The sequence below is a fragment of the Eptatretus burgeri genome, chromosome 15, assembly GCF_056783735.1.
Source record: "Eptatretus burgeri isolate ZD-2024b chromosome 15, Ebu_testis_v1, whole genome shotgun sequence".
In the NCBI taxonomy this organism is placed as follows: domain Eukaryota; kingdom Metazoa; phylum Chordata; class Myxini; order Myxiniformes; family Myxinidae; genus Eptatretus; species Eptatretus burgeri.
The window spans coordinates 67,204,071-67,218,749 of NC_140975.1; the positions used below are offsets into that span (position 1 = coordinate 67,204,071).

Consider the following 14,679-nt stretch of genomic DNA (forward strand, 5'->3'; position numbering starts at 1 on the left):
TCAACTCGTAAAACTTTTATTGTTTCAAACACGTTGCATCAACCCGAGTGCAAGATAATACATCGATGATCGTACGATGGATGAGAGATACTTTGAAACAGTCATGCTCGACAGATAAGACTTTTTAAGTTATGAAACAAGTCTTGCAATGACTATTTTCAGATCGTGGAAATGGAGTCCATTTGAGCATGTCGATACAATAAAGCGAGTCACATTGCCTCCTTGATATGTTGCAACCTCAATCATCAAGATATATATCAATTGGAAAAAAACCAATGTGACACCTGCTGCTACTTCTGCTTTTGAGGATGAGGGACAAACCCCTCAGTCTCCAGCTTGGCCTTGTACTTCAGGTATTCCCTCCGGCGGTCAAAATACCGAACCTGAAAAAAAACAAAAAAACAGTGAATCGAGCAACAGCATTACTTATAAATAGATAAAGAAAAATAAATATGTAGGGTGAAACAAAAAAAAAAAACACACACACAACAATCCAAGTTTAAGACAAAGTCAAGACTTAAATACGAGCTTTTGGAACACGCAAAACACCAGGATGGCAGTTTGTAGCTGCATCAGGATCAACAGCTCAGTGGTGAGTGTGCACACCTCAAGGCGATTCTGCCAGCCAATTGTTCTAGTTCAGGTCAAACTAGAACGGCATTCGGTAGAGTGCTACATCTAGATCCGGACCTGAACCAGAATCTAATCAGCTTGTTCTCGTCTCCTCACCAACTCATCCACCTAGTTTTGTCATAACTCGTCCACAACTTTTTGAAATATCATGCTACATATAGTTTTTGGCCCCATCTCTCAACGGTGAAGAATCAGTTGAAAAAAATTCTCGAATCCGGATGTTCACCCAAATCTAATCATTTTGTCCTCGTCACAAACCAAACCTCTCCATCAAATTTCATCCGAACCACCACTTTTTGAGATATCCTGTTTAAAGACAGACGAGTGAAAACATAACCTCCGCCTACCTTGGGCAGCGAAGGTAATTACTATTTTAAAATAATAATAATAATAATAATAATAATAATAACTTTTGACAAATTGACAATGTGGAACGATGTAAATGACAACTGGAAATTCAGGGCAACGTCTAAAAAGCAAAATATTGTTGTGGGAATGACTCTTCGTGGGAGAAACTAGTTACTATAACGATAGTTATTTCTAAGCATTTATTTAGATAAGTGTGACGTACTATTCGTGCAATAGGTACGCGTTGCGTATATGCTGGTGTGTTACATAATTACTTCGTAATTAATAGACACTGACGTTACAACTGCGCGTACTTAATAGGCGTACTCACATTACACTGGTACGTAATTTATAGACGTACTCACGTTCTGTGCGGACGGACACACAAAACACACAAGGACCCAAATGCAACACCCTCTCCTCTGGCGAGGGAAATAAGGACAGCAAGGCTCTTGCCGTTAAAGTTTTATTTTTGTTAAAATACCCATGTATTTGGACAAATTTCTTCGTATCTGCTACGCTGTTGTGCACACACTGATAGACTTCCGGGATTCTCATCCATGCAAACCCACAGGGAATCCCGTGCATCCCAGCAGCGACGCCGGTCGGCAGCTGAAGGTGCTGACATTGAGGCCTTCGAAGGGTAAGATGAAAAGATATCAATGGGAAGACATTCATGAGGCAAGAGAATAACAATATAATCGATGGCAGAAAATATAAACAGACGTTGAGGGTTGAGGGTTGAAGGAAAAGCAAGGGAATGGGCGGGGGGGGGGGCGGTTGTATTATCGAATGAGAAATTGATAAAATGTTACATTAATTGATCTCAAATCAGACACGATTTGCGAACAAATGAACGAGACCTCGACATCTACAGCTGTCCTTGTCAACATCTTGTCACTAGTTACCAAGGCAACGGAAAGCATCTCATGATACCATCTCAAAACCGAACGGTACCAAAGGAAGCCTGCAAGCACTTCACAACAGCTTGTATCGATCCTGAGACGAGTCATACGAGGCTCACAAGAAGTCCCACCTTTCAGGTCTTTATCAATCTCCCAAAGCCTGATGAGTTGCATCAACGAGAGCAATCCTGGTTCATGCAAAACAACCACTACGTTTTACATCATATATGCTACTTGTGGAAGAACGATACATATGTCCAACTGTCTGCAATTATCAACATTTTCATTTGAAGAGTAATTTTTTTTTTTAATTGTTTTTTTTTTTTTTACAGAAAAGCAAAATAAAAAGTAAAACTCTAATTTTATTTTCTGTAACTCTTGATTGTTAAAATGAACCTCATATCTCTTCCCAATTCCGACTATTTTCCTTTTTGATCACCTGTGAAACCAACTTCCTCAATCTGATTCTTTAAGATGGCAGTTCACCACGATCACAGGTGGTCGATCCCTACACTCATGATCCATACTCATTATCTTTTCTCCCCTCATGAACCTGCCACCCCAAAGCATACCCCTTCATTATCAGGTTATAAGCAATTACAAGGAACTTTAATGTAGGAGGAGGCCATTGGGCCCGTCGTTCCTGCTCTCCAGCAAGACCACAATCCAATCCATGGATGAGTTTCCAATGGCGTCACTTCCTTGTGAGTCTTTGCCCCACAGATGTGATGTCACAGCAATCACCAGGGTGTAATACACATGCATGTACCAATTATTATTATTCTCGAAAGAGATGGGAATCTTAGTACATCCATTGTTCTCCGCGATCATGCCGAAAGGGGGCAGAGTAGGTGAAGGCGTGAAGGTAATCTCATCCACTGGGATTTGTATTGTCACGTCGGACAGCCTCTGTTAACATGGGTCACCTGCGCCGGGAACCTTTCTCCCAGGAAACGGCCGAATGGTTTCTAACTACGACTGCATTCACTTTAATTTACAACTTTACCGTTCCCAAAGGTTGCCCAAATGAGTCGAAACTGACGGCAACACGCACAAGAGGCAGATGGATCGAACATGTATCTTACCTTTCCAAAGGTATATTTATAAAGAATATGGGGGGAAAAGGTGGACGGGACGAGCAGTACGGAACAAACCGTCGAACCAACAGACAGAAAGAGGGAGAAGGGAACACGCAAGCTATCTACAGGGAAATAAGAAATAAATAACACCGAACCCACACCAGGCACCACAAATCACACTTGGACAAATAAGAGAATTGCAGGCGATGCTTTCAATCCTGATAAATATCACACTCTCACTACGTCTCTCCGAAAGGACCGTTTGGAACCCCCCCCCCCCCCGACCCCCCATCAACTTGCTCAACAATCCTCTGGAAGAAGTCCTTTCATTTAAGCTTCTGGGTCTCACTATCTGCCATGACCTTTCCTGGGAAAGCCACATTTCAAACCTCGCTTCCAAAGCCAGTCGCCGACTGGGAATCCTCCATCGTGCAAAGTCCTTCCTCGGCCCACCTGAGCTCCTGACCACTTACAAAGTTTTCGTCCGCAGCCTGATGGAGTACTGCTCTCCCCTCTGGGCTGGTGCTCCTGTCTCCCACCTTTCTCGGCTTCACGCTGTGGAAACCAAGGCATTTCGGATCATCGGCATCTCCCGCAATTTGAGCCTCTCACTCAATCACCGCAGGCTGGTCGGTGGTCTTTCTGTCTTTTACAGTCTCCTCTCCGGTCTCGCCCCCCTGCTCTCTCTGCGATTTGTCCCCACCACATTTCTGCAGGGCGTTCAAGTTCCGCCAACAACCCCCTTCTGGTAAAACTACCAAAATCACGAATCACTGCTCATCTTCACTCCTTCATTCCTCTTTTTTCCCACCTTTGGAATAAACTCCCTCACTCTATTCAATCCCATTCTTCCATCCAGGCCTTCAAAACAGCTGTTCAGCACCACCTCTTATCATCCCCCATCCAAATCCTCGATCTTTTCTACCCCCGATAATCCACCCAAGCCCACCCCCTTTCAAATTCCCCGTAATGTCCATCTTGCATTCCCCATGTTCCCTGCCCCATCCCTCTCCCTTCCACCGATCTCCTAATGTCTTTGTTCCCCACTATTTTGTCCTTCCCACTCCCGCCCCTCTCGTCTCATGCCCCCCTTGCTGTGCGTTATGTGTTAGCTCTCATACGAGCCTCGCCAAGGTATACAAAATAAAATAAAAAACTATGAGAGTCGTGGAACGACTGAATGCTTTCATTTATTTATTTTTAATTCTTTACAGTTGTCCTTTCAGGCGACTCTCATAAACCAAATTTACATCCAACGGTGGTGGCACCAACACCTGACTCCATCCTCCTGAACACTTTCAATTTCAGCTCAAGCCTTTTCACAAAATTAACAAATATGACAGCACACAGAGGAAGGCAACAACGTGTGTGCTGATTGGTTGAGAGGAGACGTGCTCAGATACACTCTCTGATTGGCTGCCAGCAATGTCAAAAGCAGCGGTCGTGGTTTTTTTTGTTTGTTTGTTTTCGGTAATTAAAACTGAACATTTCATTTGCACTAAAGCAAATCCGCATAAAGCAGGGCCACCCAGTGCAGGGTATCACCATATGTATACAATAGTGAGCTTTTTGTTTCTTTGTTCCTTATAAGTTCCAAAACCTTTGGGTCAATTTCCCTGAAATCTGTTGTACATTATATTCACATGTGGAAGGTCACAATAAAAACTTTCAATACTTCATCAAATCGATGCAAAAATACAAAATAACGGCCCTTTGGATGATGACATGCCCATTATCACCTTGGCTCAGGCAGTGGCACGTCACTCCCAGAGCCAGGAGATGGGCGAAGCTTGGACTGTGCTGTGCGTTCGACCGGCCTCGTCATCAAACTCTGCCTACTTAAATCTTCTTGATGCTTTCCTGAAGTCTCAAGAACCCGATGTTGATCAGGGTGACCAAAACTGTAATATACTAAACTCAACAGGGAGGATACCAGATGATGGCCCTGAAGGTATTATGGAGGGATTCTGCCATCTTCCAATGCTAATATAACAGTAGGATGCAAAAACAAGCAAACAATGTATCAAACAAGTAGAGCAGTTTAGTAGCACAAGAAGATATGAACGGCACTTTGTGGAGCGCATACCTGAACCAGGCTGAACAGTTTACGTTTTGTATCCCACTGATAGGCCGGATCTGGATCTGGACCTGAACCAAAATCTAATCGGCTTGTTCTTGTCACCTCCCAAACTCATCCACCAAGTTTTTGTCACAACTCGTACTCAGATTTTAAAATATCAAGCTAAATATCGATACTGTCCCTATCAATCAATGGTGAAGAATCACTTAAAAATTCTCGTATCCGTATTCCGATCTTCACCAAAATCGAATCAATTCGTCCTTGTTACACTCCCAACTTGTCCACCAAGATTCATCCAAAGTCATCCGTTATTTTTTGAGATATCGTGCTATATATAATTTTAGTCCGATCATTCAATGGTAAGGCCTGATGCATTAAAAAAAGGTGTAAAAACAGATCCCTGCAACTACAGATCAATCAGCAAGGTCATGGAATCCATAATCACTTCCGACATCAAATCCTTCTTCTTGCAAAATAGCTTGATTTCCGATCATCAATTTGGATTCAGACCACGTCGCTCCAACCTGGACACGCTGCTTCTGCTTTCCCAACAATGTATGGAGGTCCTCAATGCCAGACATGAGATCAGGGCCATCTCCGGAGACATATCACAAGCTTTCGATACGGTCTGGCATCCCGCACTGCTCACCAAACTCTCTCTTCTTATGGTATGCAAGACAATCTCCACTCATGGCTCGCAGACTTACTCTCCTGTTATTGTCAACGTGTGGGTCTTCATGGAATTATCTCATCTCCTCTTCCTGTCCAGGCTGTTGTTCCTCAAGGCAGCCTTCTTGTCTCTGTTCTTTTTCTGGTTTTCAATAATGATTTCTCCGACTCTAGAAAATCCTCTCAATCTTTTTGATGATGACTCCACCCTCTGCCGTACTATCACTCATCCCTCAGATTGGCAGGCAACAACCTCTTCACTCTCTGCAGACATGGATAAAAATCACAAGCTGGTCAAACACTTGCAACATCTATCTATAATTCCAGCAATCTGTGCGTGTGTGCGCGTGTGCGCGTGTGTGTGCGTGTCTGTGTCTGTGACCGCTCTTTCTTGACAACCAATGGTCCGATCTAAGTGAAACTTGCCAGGTATATTGCTGGGGACCTGAGGATGTGCCTTTTCAAGGTTTGATATTAATCAGACAAGTAGTTCCCATGTTATGGCCATTTATTTACCAACCAATGACTGGACACGGTACTGCGTAGGCATGGCCGTTGGGGAAGAGATCCTCAGCCACGTTCCCCATTACGGGTTACAACGTACGGACTTCCGGATAGTGATGACTCACTGTATTCTAATAATTTCTCGATTTCTTATGCGCATTTATAGATAAACACAATGCCCCAATCCAGTCGTCGTTTACGAGAGCGAAGGAACGGCCTGTGTGGTTGTTGTTTCTGGCACGTAGTTTGAAAGTTTTTTTTTTGTTTGTTTTTTTTTCCCACGTACGTGCATGCAGTAGTATATTTCAATCCTGATAAAATCTCACACTCTCACTATGTCTCTCTGAACGACCATCGGGAACCCTCCCCTAACAAATCCCCCCCAACTTTCTCAACATTCCTCTTGAAGAAGTTCTGTCTCAAGATTTTGGGTGTCACTATCTGCCATGATCTTTCCTGGGAAAGCCACATTTCCAAGCTGGCCTCCAAAACCAGTCACCGACTCCATCGTGCAAAGTCCTTCTTCGGCACACCTGAGCTCTTGACCACATACAAAGCTTTCATCCACAGCCTGATGGACTACTGCTCTCTCCTATGGGCTGGTGATCCTGCCTCACACCAAGCTCAGCTTCATGCTGTGGAAACCAAGGCATTTCGGATCATAGGTATCTCCTGCGATGAGGCTCAGTCTTTGGGTCTTTCACTCTCACCGCACGCAGATCGGTGGTCTTTCCATCTTCAACAGACTCCTTTCTGGCCTTGCCCCCCTCCCCCCCGCACCCCACATTTCAGCAGGGTACTCAAAGACTGTCAGCAGCCCCCTCTAGTAAAACTAACAAAATCAAGAATCACTGCTCACTTTCATTCCTCTGTTTTTTTTTAACCACCTTTGGAACAAACCCCCACAACCTCTTCAATCCAAGTCTTCAAAACAGCTATTTACCACCACTTATCTTCCCCATCCAAAACCACGATCTTTTCTACCCCCCCCCCACCCCCCTAATCCACTCCAAACCCACCTCCTTCAAATTCCCTGTAATGTCCATCTTGTATTCCCCATGTTCCCCACCCCATCCCTCTCCCTTCCACAGATCTCCTAATGTCTCTGTTCCCTCACCTCCTCTTGTCTCCTGCTCTCTTTGTTATATGTTCTCCGTGTTAGCTCTTGTATGAGCCTCGACCAAGTGTACCAAAATAATTAAATTTAAAAAAAGAAGAACCTCGTCTGAAAGGATGTGTGGAACAAAAGAAATGGAAAAGGTCTTGTGATCCAGCTCAGGAAACTGATGGCAGATTGTCGACAATAACAACAGAATGTACATTTATCAAGAAATGGGACAAAAATCTCAGGTGGACAGAGGACGTCACACGAATAGATGAGATCACCAAGCTTGTACAGATCGACTACAGACAAGTACAAGATGGAATGTGTTGGTACCGTCCAGGGGAGATTCGACATCGCCAAACATGATGATTGTTAAGATGAAAAAAAAAGAATCAGAAATCACAATTAACCGGTTCACCACATGATGAACAATTTGTCACCTCAATCCTCTTGATACCGAAAAGGCAGCTCGAAGTTGGACACGAAGAGGGAAGAGAAAGGAATAAAAATAAATAAAAAATAATAAAAACCACAAACAAAATAAATCGGAAATGACCACGAATACTGTACTTACAGTTATATCGGAAAAAAAAAACAGGAAAATGTGTTGGAACGGACGGAAAACGCACCTGAGGATTACACTTCCTGTTCCGGGTTAAACGGTCGGTGTTTTACAATATTTAAGGAATCAATATTTTTCTCTTCCTTTCTAGTTTTTGTTTTAACCGCTTGTTGAGAAGTGAAAGGCTTCACACGAAAAACAAAAATGATTATAAAAAAAAAAATGAAAATACGAATCCCTGCGATCATTGGTGGAAATAGTTCGTTCGTTATGACGTAGCCTCGTGAAGCTACCGGAAGTGCCGACATCTTACCCGTCCCAAAAAATAATTGGTTGAAGAGTGATTTGAGATAATATTAAACACGACACCGGCTGAACACAACTCGGCGGTATCATGGTTCGAGGGGCCACTCCGAAGCTGAGAGGTCAGAGGTTCGAATCCCAGCTGAGTCATCTGATGTACCAAACTCTTTACAGAGCATTGGCAAGCTGCCCAAGTTTCTTAGTAAGGTTTACACCGATTGGTTTGCCATTGCCTTCCCAGCGTCATCGCAAAGATTTAAAAACGTGCTGCTAACTTGCTTAACGTTCAGTGTTGAAAAAGGATAGAACACCGACCAGCAACCATAGGTTGGCAAACATTGCGCAGCTTTGAAGGGCCCAGTTACCACACCGTGTGTTGAAGTTACTTGTAAAGAAACTCTTATATAAAAAACATGACAGTTTCGTCCTACCCAAGTTAAAACTGCCCTTGAGAATCAAGAACAATAACATCGTCCGTGCCCGTATCCTATAAGTAGTGGTGGTGTTGAGTCTTTCCTTAAGGCCCTGTCACACCTTGACGATTTAGCCAGCGTATGCCGACGTATGAAAAATTTGTCAAAAACGCTGCAACACGTCGAATACGTTATGGGTAAGTTTTGTATACGTTAAGAGCACGCTGGCATACGTCGTAGTACGCCGAGCTGTTAGACAAATTTTCCATGCTTGAAATTTTTCGACGTATGCCAGCGTATGACTCACACGTTCCGCATAACGCTGGCCATAAGTTGAAGGGACGTTACGCGATCGATCGTTGACACATGTCAACACACGTTACTTGTAAGTTACTCATAAGTCGAAACACGTCGAGGTAATGTTTAGCATACCTGAAACTTATTTCTAACCTTTGAGTAACGTGTTGTAGGCACGTTACGCGATCGTTGACGAACGTCGACACACGTTACTTGTAAGTTACTCATAAGTCGAAACACGTCGAGGTAATGGTTAGCGTCAGTGTTCCAGACTCCCTGTTTTTTTGTTTTGTTTTGTTTTTTTCCTTCGGTATGACGGTGATGTTGACACTTCGATTTCTAGGGCAGTTATAATATAATATAATTAATAGGCTGCCGCTCAACGATTTAAATCATAACCGCACTAGAAATCGAAGTGTCAACATCACCGTCATACCAAAGAAAAAAAAACAAACCAGGGAGTCTGGAACACTGACGCTAAACATTACCTCGACGTGTTTCGATTTATGAGTAACTTCCAAGTAACGTGTGTCGACGTGTGTCAACGATCGCGAAACGTGCGACAACTTATGGCCAGTGTATGCGGAACGTGTGTCATACGCCGAGTACGTCGAAAAATTTTCAACATGCTGAAAATTTGTCGACGTACTCGGCGTACTACGACGTATGCCAGCATGCTTCAGCGTGCTATTAACGTATACAAAACGTACCCACAACGTATTCAATGTGCGCCAGCGTATTCGGCAAATTTTTCATACGTCGGCATACGCTGGCTAAAACGTCAAGGTGTGACAGCGGCTTGACACTTCGATGTCTAGTGCGGTTATGATTTGAATCGTCGAGCCGCAGCCTATTAATAGCCTACGCCACGTGATCGTTGGTGATACGCTGCCGCGCGCTATGCATATGTTAGACTATCGTTGGGCATAGGTTGTTAACGCCGACAACATGCTCAGCATTTGTTGATATAAATTATCTATATGTTATCGAAACGTTCTGTGTACATTACTAATACATTATGCATACGTCTAACTCGTTATGAATACGTCCAAAACTGGAAAAAAAAACATCAATAGTTCAGCGTACGCCAGCGTTTTACATACATTTTGATACCTTGCCATACGCTGGCTAAAACGTCAAGGTGTGACAGGGCCCTTATGGTTGTTTTTATTGAACTTATAATGTAATGATTCTCTCGAAAAAGTCAGACGAGACGTGAAAAAAACTCATTGGTTTTGGTGACGTGATGTGACGTGACATGACGTCACATTGACGTGACGCCACATTGACACGCTCGGTGTCGCTGCTGGCCTATTTAAGGGAAGTAAGTTTGCAGAACTTGAACGAGTTGAAACACAAACACAATTTAACGAGAAGGACACTCGGTAGAGCACATACCTCCACCACGTAATGCCTGATCCACGAAAACATATCGGGCCCAATAAATTTTTGAGATATCATGCTATACAGTATGATATCGTTTTTGGCCCTTTCTCTCAATGGTGAAGAATCACTTTAAAAATTATCGTAGTCGGATCTGGATTTTCCCACAAATCTAATCTGTTCGTCCTTGTCACACACCCAACCTGCACACCAAATTTCATGCGAATCCATCCACAACTTTTTGAGATATCCTGTACACAAACAAACAAACATACAGAAAAGGGTGAAAACTTGTTGTCACCTTCTCTTTCAGTGGCAGAGCTAACAAGTGGAGGAAATCAATCAAAGTACCGAATGTAAATGTATGAATTTGATGAAGCTGTTTAAACAGATGGAGAAACAAATCAAACCAAAAATTCACAAAATCAGATTGAACAAGATGGAATCTCATCAAAGCAGATGGAAAACAGTTTATGGTGAAGGCAATGATCATTCGTACCTCCACACTCACGGGTCTCAGCAATGAATCGATACTTGTGCGAGTGTACGTACACAGAGGCGGATTAAGATGTGTTGGGGGACCTGGACACAAAAACATAGAGGCACAAAACATCCAAAAAAGAGGACTCCATGTTGTTTGCACCCAAAAAGGTTCAAAAATGAGGACTCCATGTTGTTTGCACCCAAAAAGGTTCAAAAATGAGGAGAATGTGGAGGAGAAATGAGGATAAAAAAATGAGGAAATGTTATTTTCAACTTATAACGTCCAAAAAAGAAGACCATGTTATTGTCACCCTAAAAGGTCCAAAAAAGAGGACTCCATGTTATTGTCACCCTAAAAGGTCCAAAAAAGAAGATCATGTTATTGTCACCCTAAAAGGTCCAAAAAAGAGGACTCCATGTTATTGTCACCCTAAAAGGTCCAAAAAAGAGGACTCCATGTTATTGTCATCCTAAAAGGTCCAAAAAAAAGACTATGTTGTTTTCATGCAAAATGGCCCCAAAAAGGACTCTGTGTTATTTTCATCCAAAAAGGCCCCAAAAGGAGGACTCCATATTGCTTTCACCCAAAAACGTCCAAAAAACGAGACCATATTGTTTTCACCCAAAAATTGCTCAGAAAAGGACTCCGTGTTATTTTTGCCCAAAAAGGGACAAAAAACAAGACTCCGTGTTGTTTTCACCCAAAATGACCCAAAAAGGACTGTGTTATTTTCGCCCAAAAAGGCCCAAAAAAGAAGACTCCATGTTATTTTCACCCAAAAAGGCCTAAAAATGAGGACTCCCTGTTATTTCACCCGAAAAAGACGACTCCATGTTATTTTCAACTAAAAACGTCCAAAAATGAGGACTCCATGTTATTTTGGCCAAAAAAGAGGACTCCATGTTATTTTTGCCAAAAAAGGCCCAAAAAAGAGGACTCCATGTTATTTTTGCCAAAAAAAAGCCCCAAAAAGAGGAGTCCATGTTATTTTTTCCAAAAAAGGCCCAAAAAAGAGGACTCCGTGTTATTTTTGTCCAAAAAGGCCCAAAAAGAGGACTCAGTGTTACTTTTGCCAAAAAGGCCCAAAAAATAGGACTGTGTTATTTTTGCCAAAAATGGCCCAAAAAAGAGGACTCATGTTATTTTTGTCCAAAATGGCCCAAAAAAGAGGACTCCATGTTATTTTTGTCCAAAAAGGCCCAAAAAAGAGGACTCCATGTTATTTTTGTCCAAAAAGGCCCAAAAAAGAGGACTCCATGTTATTTTTGTCCAAAAAGGCCCAAAAAGAGGACTCCATGTTATTTTTGTCCAAAAAGGCCCCAAAAAAGAGGACTCCATGTTATTTTTGTCCAAAAAGACCCAAAGAAGAGGACTCCATGTTATTTTTGTCCAAAAAGGCCCCAAAAAGAGGACTCCACGTTATTTTTGTCCAAAAAGACCCAAAGAAGAGGACTCCATGTTATTTTTGCCCTCGCTTAGCCAATGCTGCTTCAGACTTGACTTCAAAAAATCCAGAGGAATTGCCATATTTTATTGCCTTTTTCTCCCCTTGGACCAAAGCTTAGGCTCCTGATAAATGTTCTTTTTGTACTCGACAGGTGCAACATTTTTTGTACCATTGGAACGTGAGTTCGTCCATTAATTATGTACTCTTGAAATGTATGTACATCTAATTACGTACCATTGGAATGTAGCTATATTTATTCAATACTTACAATTGGAACATGAGTACATCCATTAATAATGTATTTATTACATATAATTACGTAACACACCGCCACACAAACACCACATAAAACCAGATATCTGTTATCGCCAAAGGGTCTGCCTCCCCGGACTGAGCGAGACTTGCACTTCGCGATCGCCCACAACGTTCCCCTCTCCCGTGATCCAATGATGGCCACATGTTTTTTGGACCACCTTATGACCTTGACCTTAAACATTTAGGGATAGAGTGTAAATTAAGAAAATGTGTCCCCTTCTACACTGTATCCATCAAACTCAAAGTCATGAAAATTGGTGGGAAATTATACAGGTTATGATCAAAAAAGAAACAATCCGAATAAAGTAGATCATGGACACGAATCGAGTACCAGGTGCACTTCAGTGCAGATACATTATTATGATGCAAAAACATTTTGGAAGGCCTCGTGGTCTTTGAGATTCCGCATCGGCAAAATTGAGCGATGACAAGAATGAGGTTTGTTTGTTTTTCAGACGACCATTTGACCTTGACCTTCAAATCAGAGGGTTATCGGATGTAAATTGATCATAAATGTGCCATGCTCTAGACTAGCTAGAGAGGGCAATTTATTTTCATAATTGAGGCAAAATTTCATTCTGAAAGTCCCAGCAGGATCCAAGATACATCTCAGACATTAGCACTAAAATGGAGAAAAACGTAAGTGGTAGTTTAGTACTCCGAGGGGTGTAAGACCTTGACCTTTAACCCAGAGGGTTATGAGCAAAATCAAGTTTAGATGCACCTTCTTCAAAGCTACCCAGAGAGAGAAATATCGTTCTGATTGGCCAAACCTCAGTCACGTTTTGGTGAAAAATGTTTAAATGTCTATAATTGGGTCATCATTCCTATAATTCATGGACCGGTGTTTGTGTGTTTGTCGAGCTATTCCTCCTACAGTTCTTGGCCAATTAAACCCAGACTTGCTACAGAGGATTACCATGATCCCAGTTAATGTAAAGGTGTGTTTTTAACTTTGCCTATGGTCTTGGGGGTGGGGGGTGGGACGCATATTCTCTATGTAAATGTGTATCGTGTAGTGCCACCTGCAGGTGGGAGAGGGCATTACAAGTCTCCACCATTTACAGTGTGAACAGTATTTCTGTCCCGACGTTTTCCAGTGCAATGAGGTGTTTTGAATTATAAGCAGTTGGTATGATTCTTAATTAGGTCAACGTCAAAAAACATTATTTCAACTGCACATGGTTTGTATTCCCATTATTGATGCAAAATTTGATTCCCGAAAGTCCTTGGACATTGGCAGAAAAAAGGGAGAAAAACCGAAATGATGGTTTAATACTCCTCTGGGTGTAAGACCTTATTGTTCATCCAGAGACGTATGATGTAAATTAACTGTAAATGAGCCTTGCCTAAGCTGTCTTTAAGAGGTAAATTTGTTCCGATTGGACAAATTTTAGTCAAGTTATGGTGAAATGTTAAAATGATGACAATGACGTCATGACCTTAAAATTAGGTCAAGGTTAAAAAAAAGTCATACTTTATTGATGCAAAAATTCATTTGAAAAGTCCCTGCCGGCTCGATATACAACTTGAAAATTGATGCAGTTCAGAAATTCGGAGTGTTGGTAGTTCAGGAAGAAAATAAATTAAAAAAATACAAAATATTTATTTATTTTTCTAAATGGTGGTTTAGTATTCCTCGGGGTCTGTGAAACTCTGTGGTACCATTAAAATTGGAGGTGCCGATTGTACAAACAAACCCCACAACAGCTGTTAGCCTTCCCTGATACTTGTTGTTTCGGATGCAGCCGATGTGTCAGTTAAAAGCTAGATGTTGTGAGATTTCTGAGTAATCATTAGTAAATTCCTGGAAATGAACGATTAAAATTGACGGTTACATGTTATAAGTTTTGTTGAGCATGGATCGGTAAATTGTAATATAAACTGCTTGATGTAATTAGATAATTTTGACTGTAGATGGCGGTATTGTATTGTAAACTGCCTGGTGAGATTCGTGAAGATACTTCCAATATGGACAAGAATCGCATTTGCTGGAAGGCACGGGATTGTTCTGTGATACTATATAAACCAGCGAGAGCGATGTGTAGAGAAACGGGTGACATGTGACAAGAAGGGTGTTTCCATCGTCCCCGCGCTCGATTTAACTCTGATGAGTGAATGAGGTGTGAATGTCCAGAGCAGCTGTTAACGC

The 14,679-nt window shown here is 42.1% G+C and overlaps 1 protein-coding gene across 3 annotated transcripts; it reads right to left on the reverse strand.

The window, feature by feature from the left end:
• COA6 (cytochrome c oxidase assembly factor 6) lies at window positions 1-8,041 on the reverse strand. 3 transcript variants are annotated; one of them, XM_085856511.1, is made up of 3 exons: window positions 7,953-8,041; window positions 1,466-1,615; window positions 1-383 (listed from the first exon to the last, which is right to left on the reverse strand). In XM_085856511.1, the coding sequence occupies exons 2-3, from the start codon at window positions 1,607-1,609 to the stop codon at window positions 291-293; spliced, it is 237 nt and encodes a 78-aa protein (XP_085712637.1). In that variant the 5' UTR covers window positions 1,610-1,615; window positions 7,953-8,041; the 3' UTR covers window positions 1-290. The 3 variants fall into 3 exon arrangements, with proteins under 3 accessions (XP_085712637.1, XP_085712638.1, XP_085712636.1); XM_085856512.1 differs by having other exon boundaries at window positions 7,898-7,954; XM_085856510.1 differs by lacking the exon at window positions 7,953-8,041 and adding an exon at window positions 7,764-7,791.
• Window positions 8,042-14,679: the final 6,638 nt, after the last annotated feature.

What these genes read in the sequence shown, in the direction of transcription:
- COA6 (XM_085856511.1), bottom strand. Translation starts at nt 1,609, where the DNA reads ATGTCAGCACCTTCAGCTGCCGACCGGCGTCGCTGCTGGGATGCACGG. An exon ending in AAATTTGTCCAAATACATGG is followed by an intron (nt 384 to 1,465) that starts GTATTTTAACAA and finishes GTTTTTTTTCAG; the next exon opens with GTTCGGTATTTTGACCGCCG.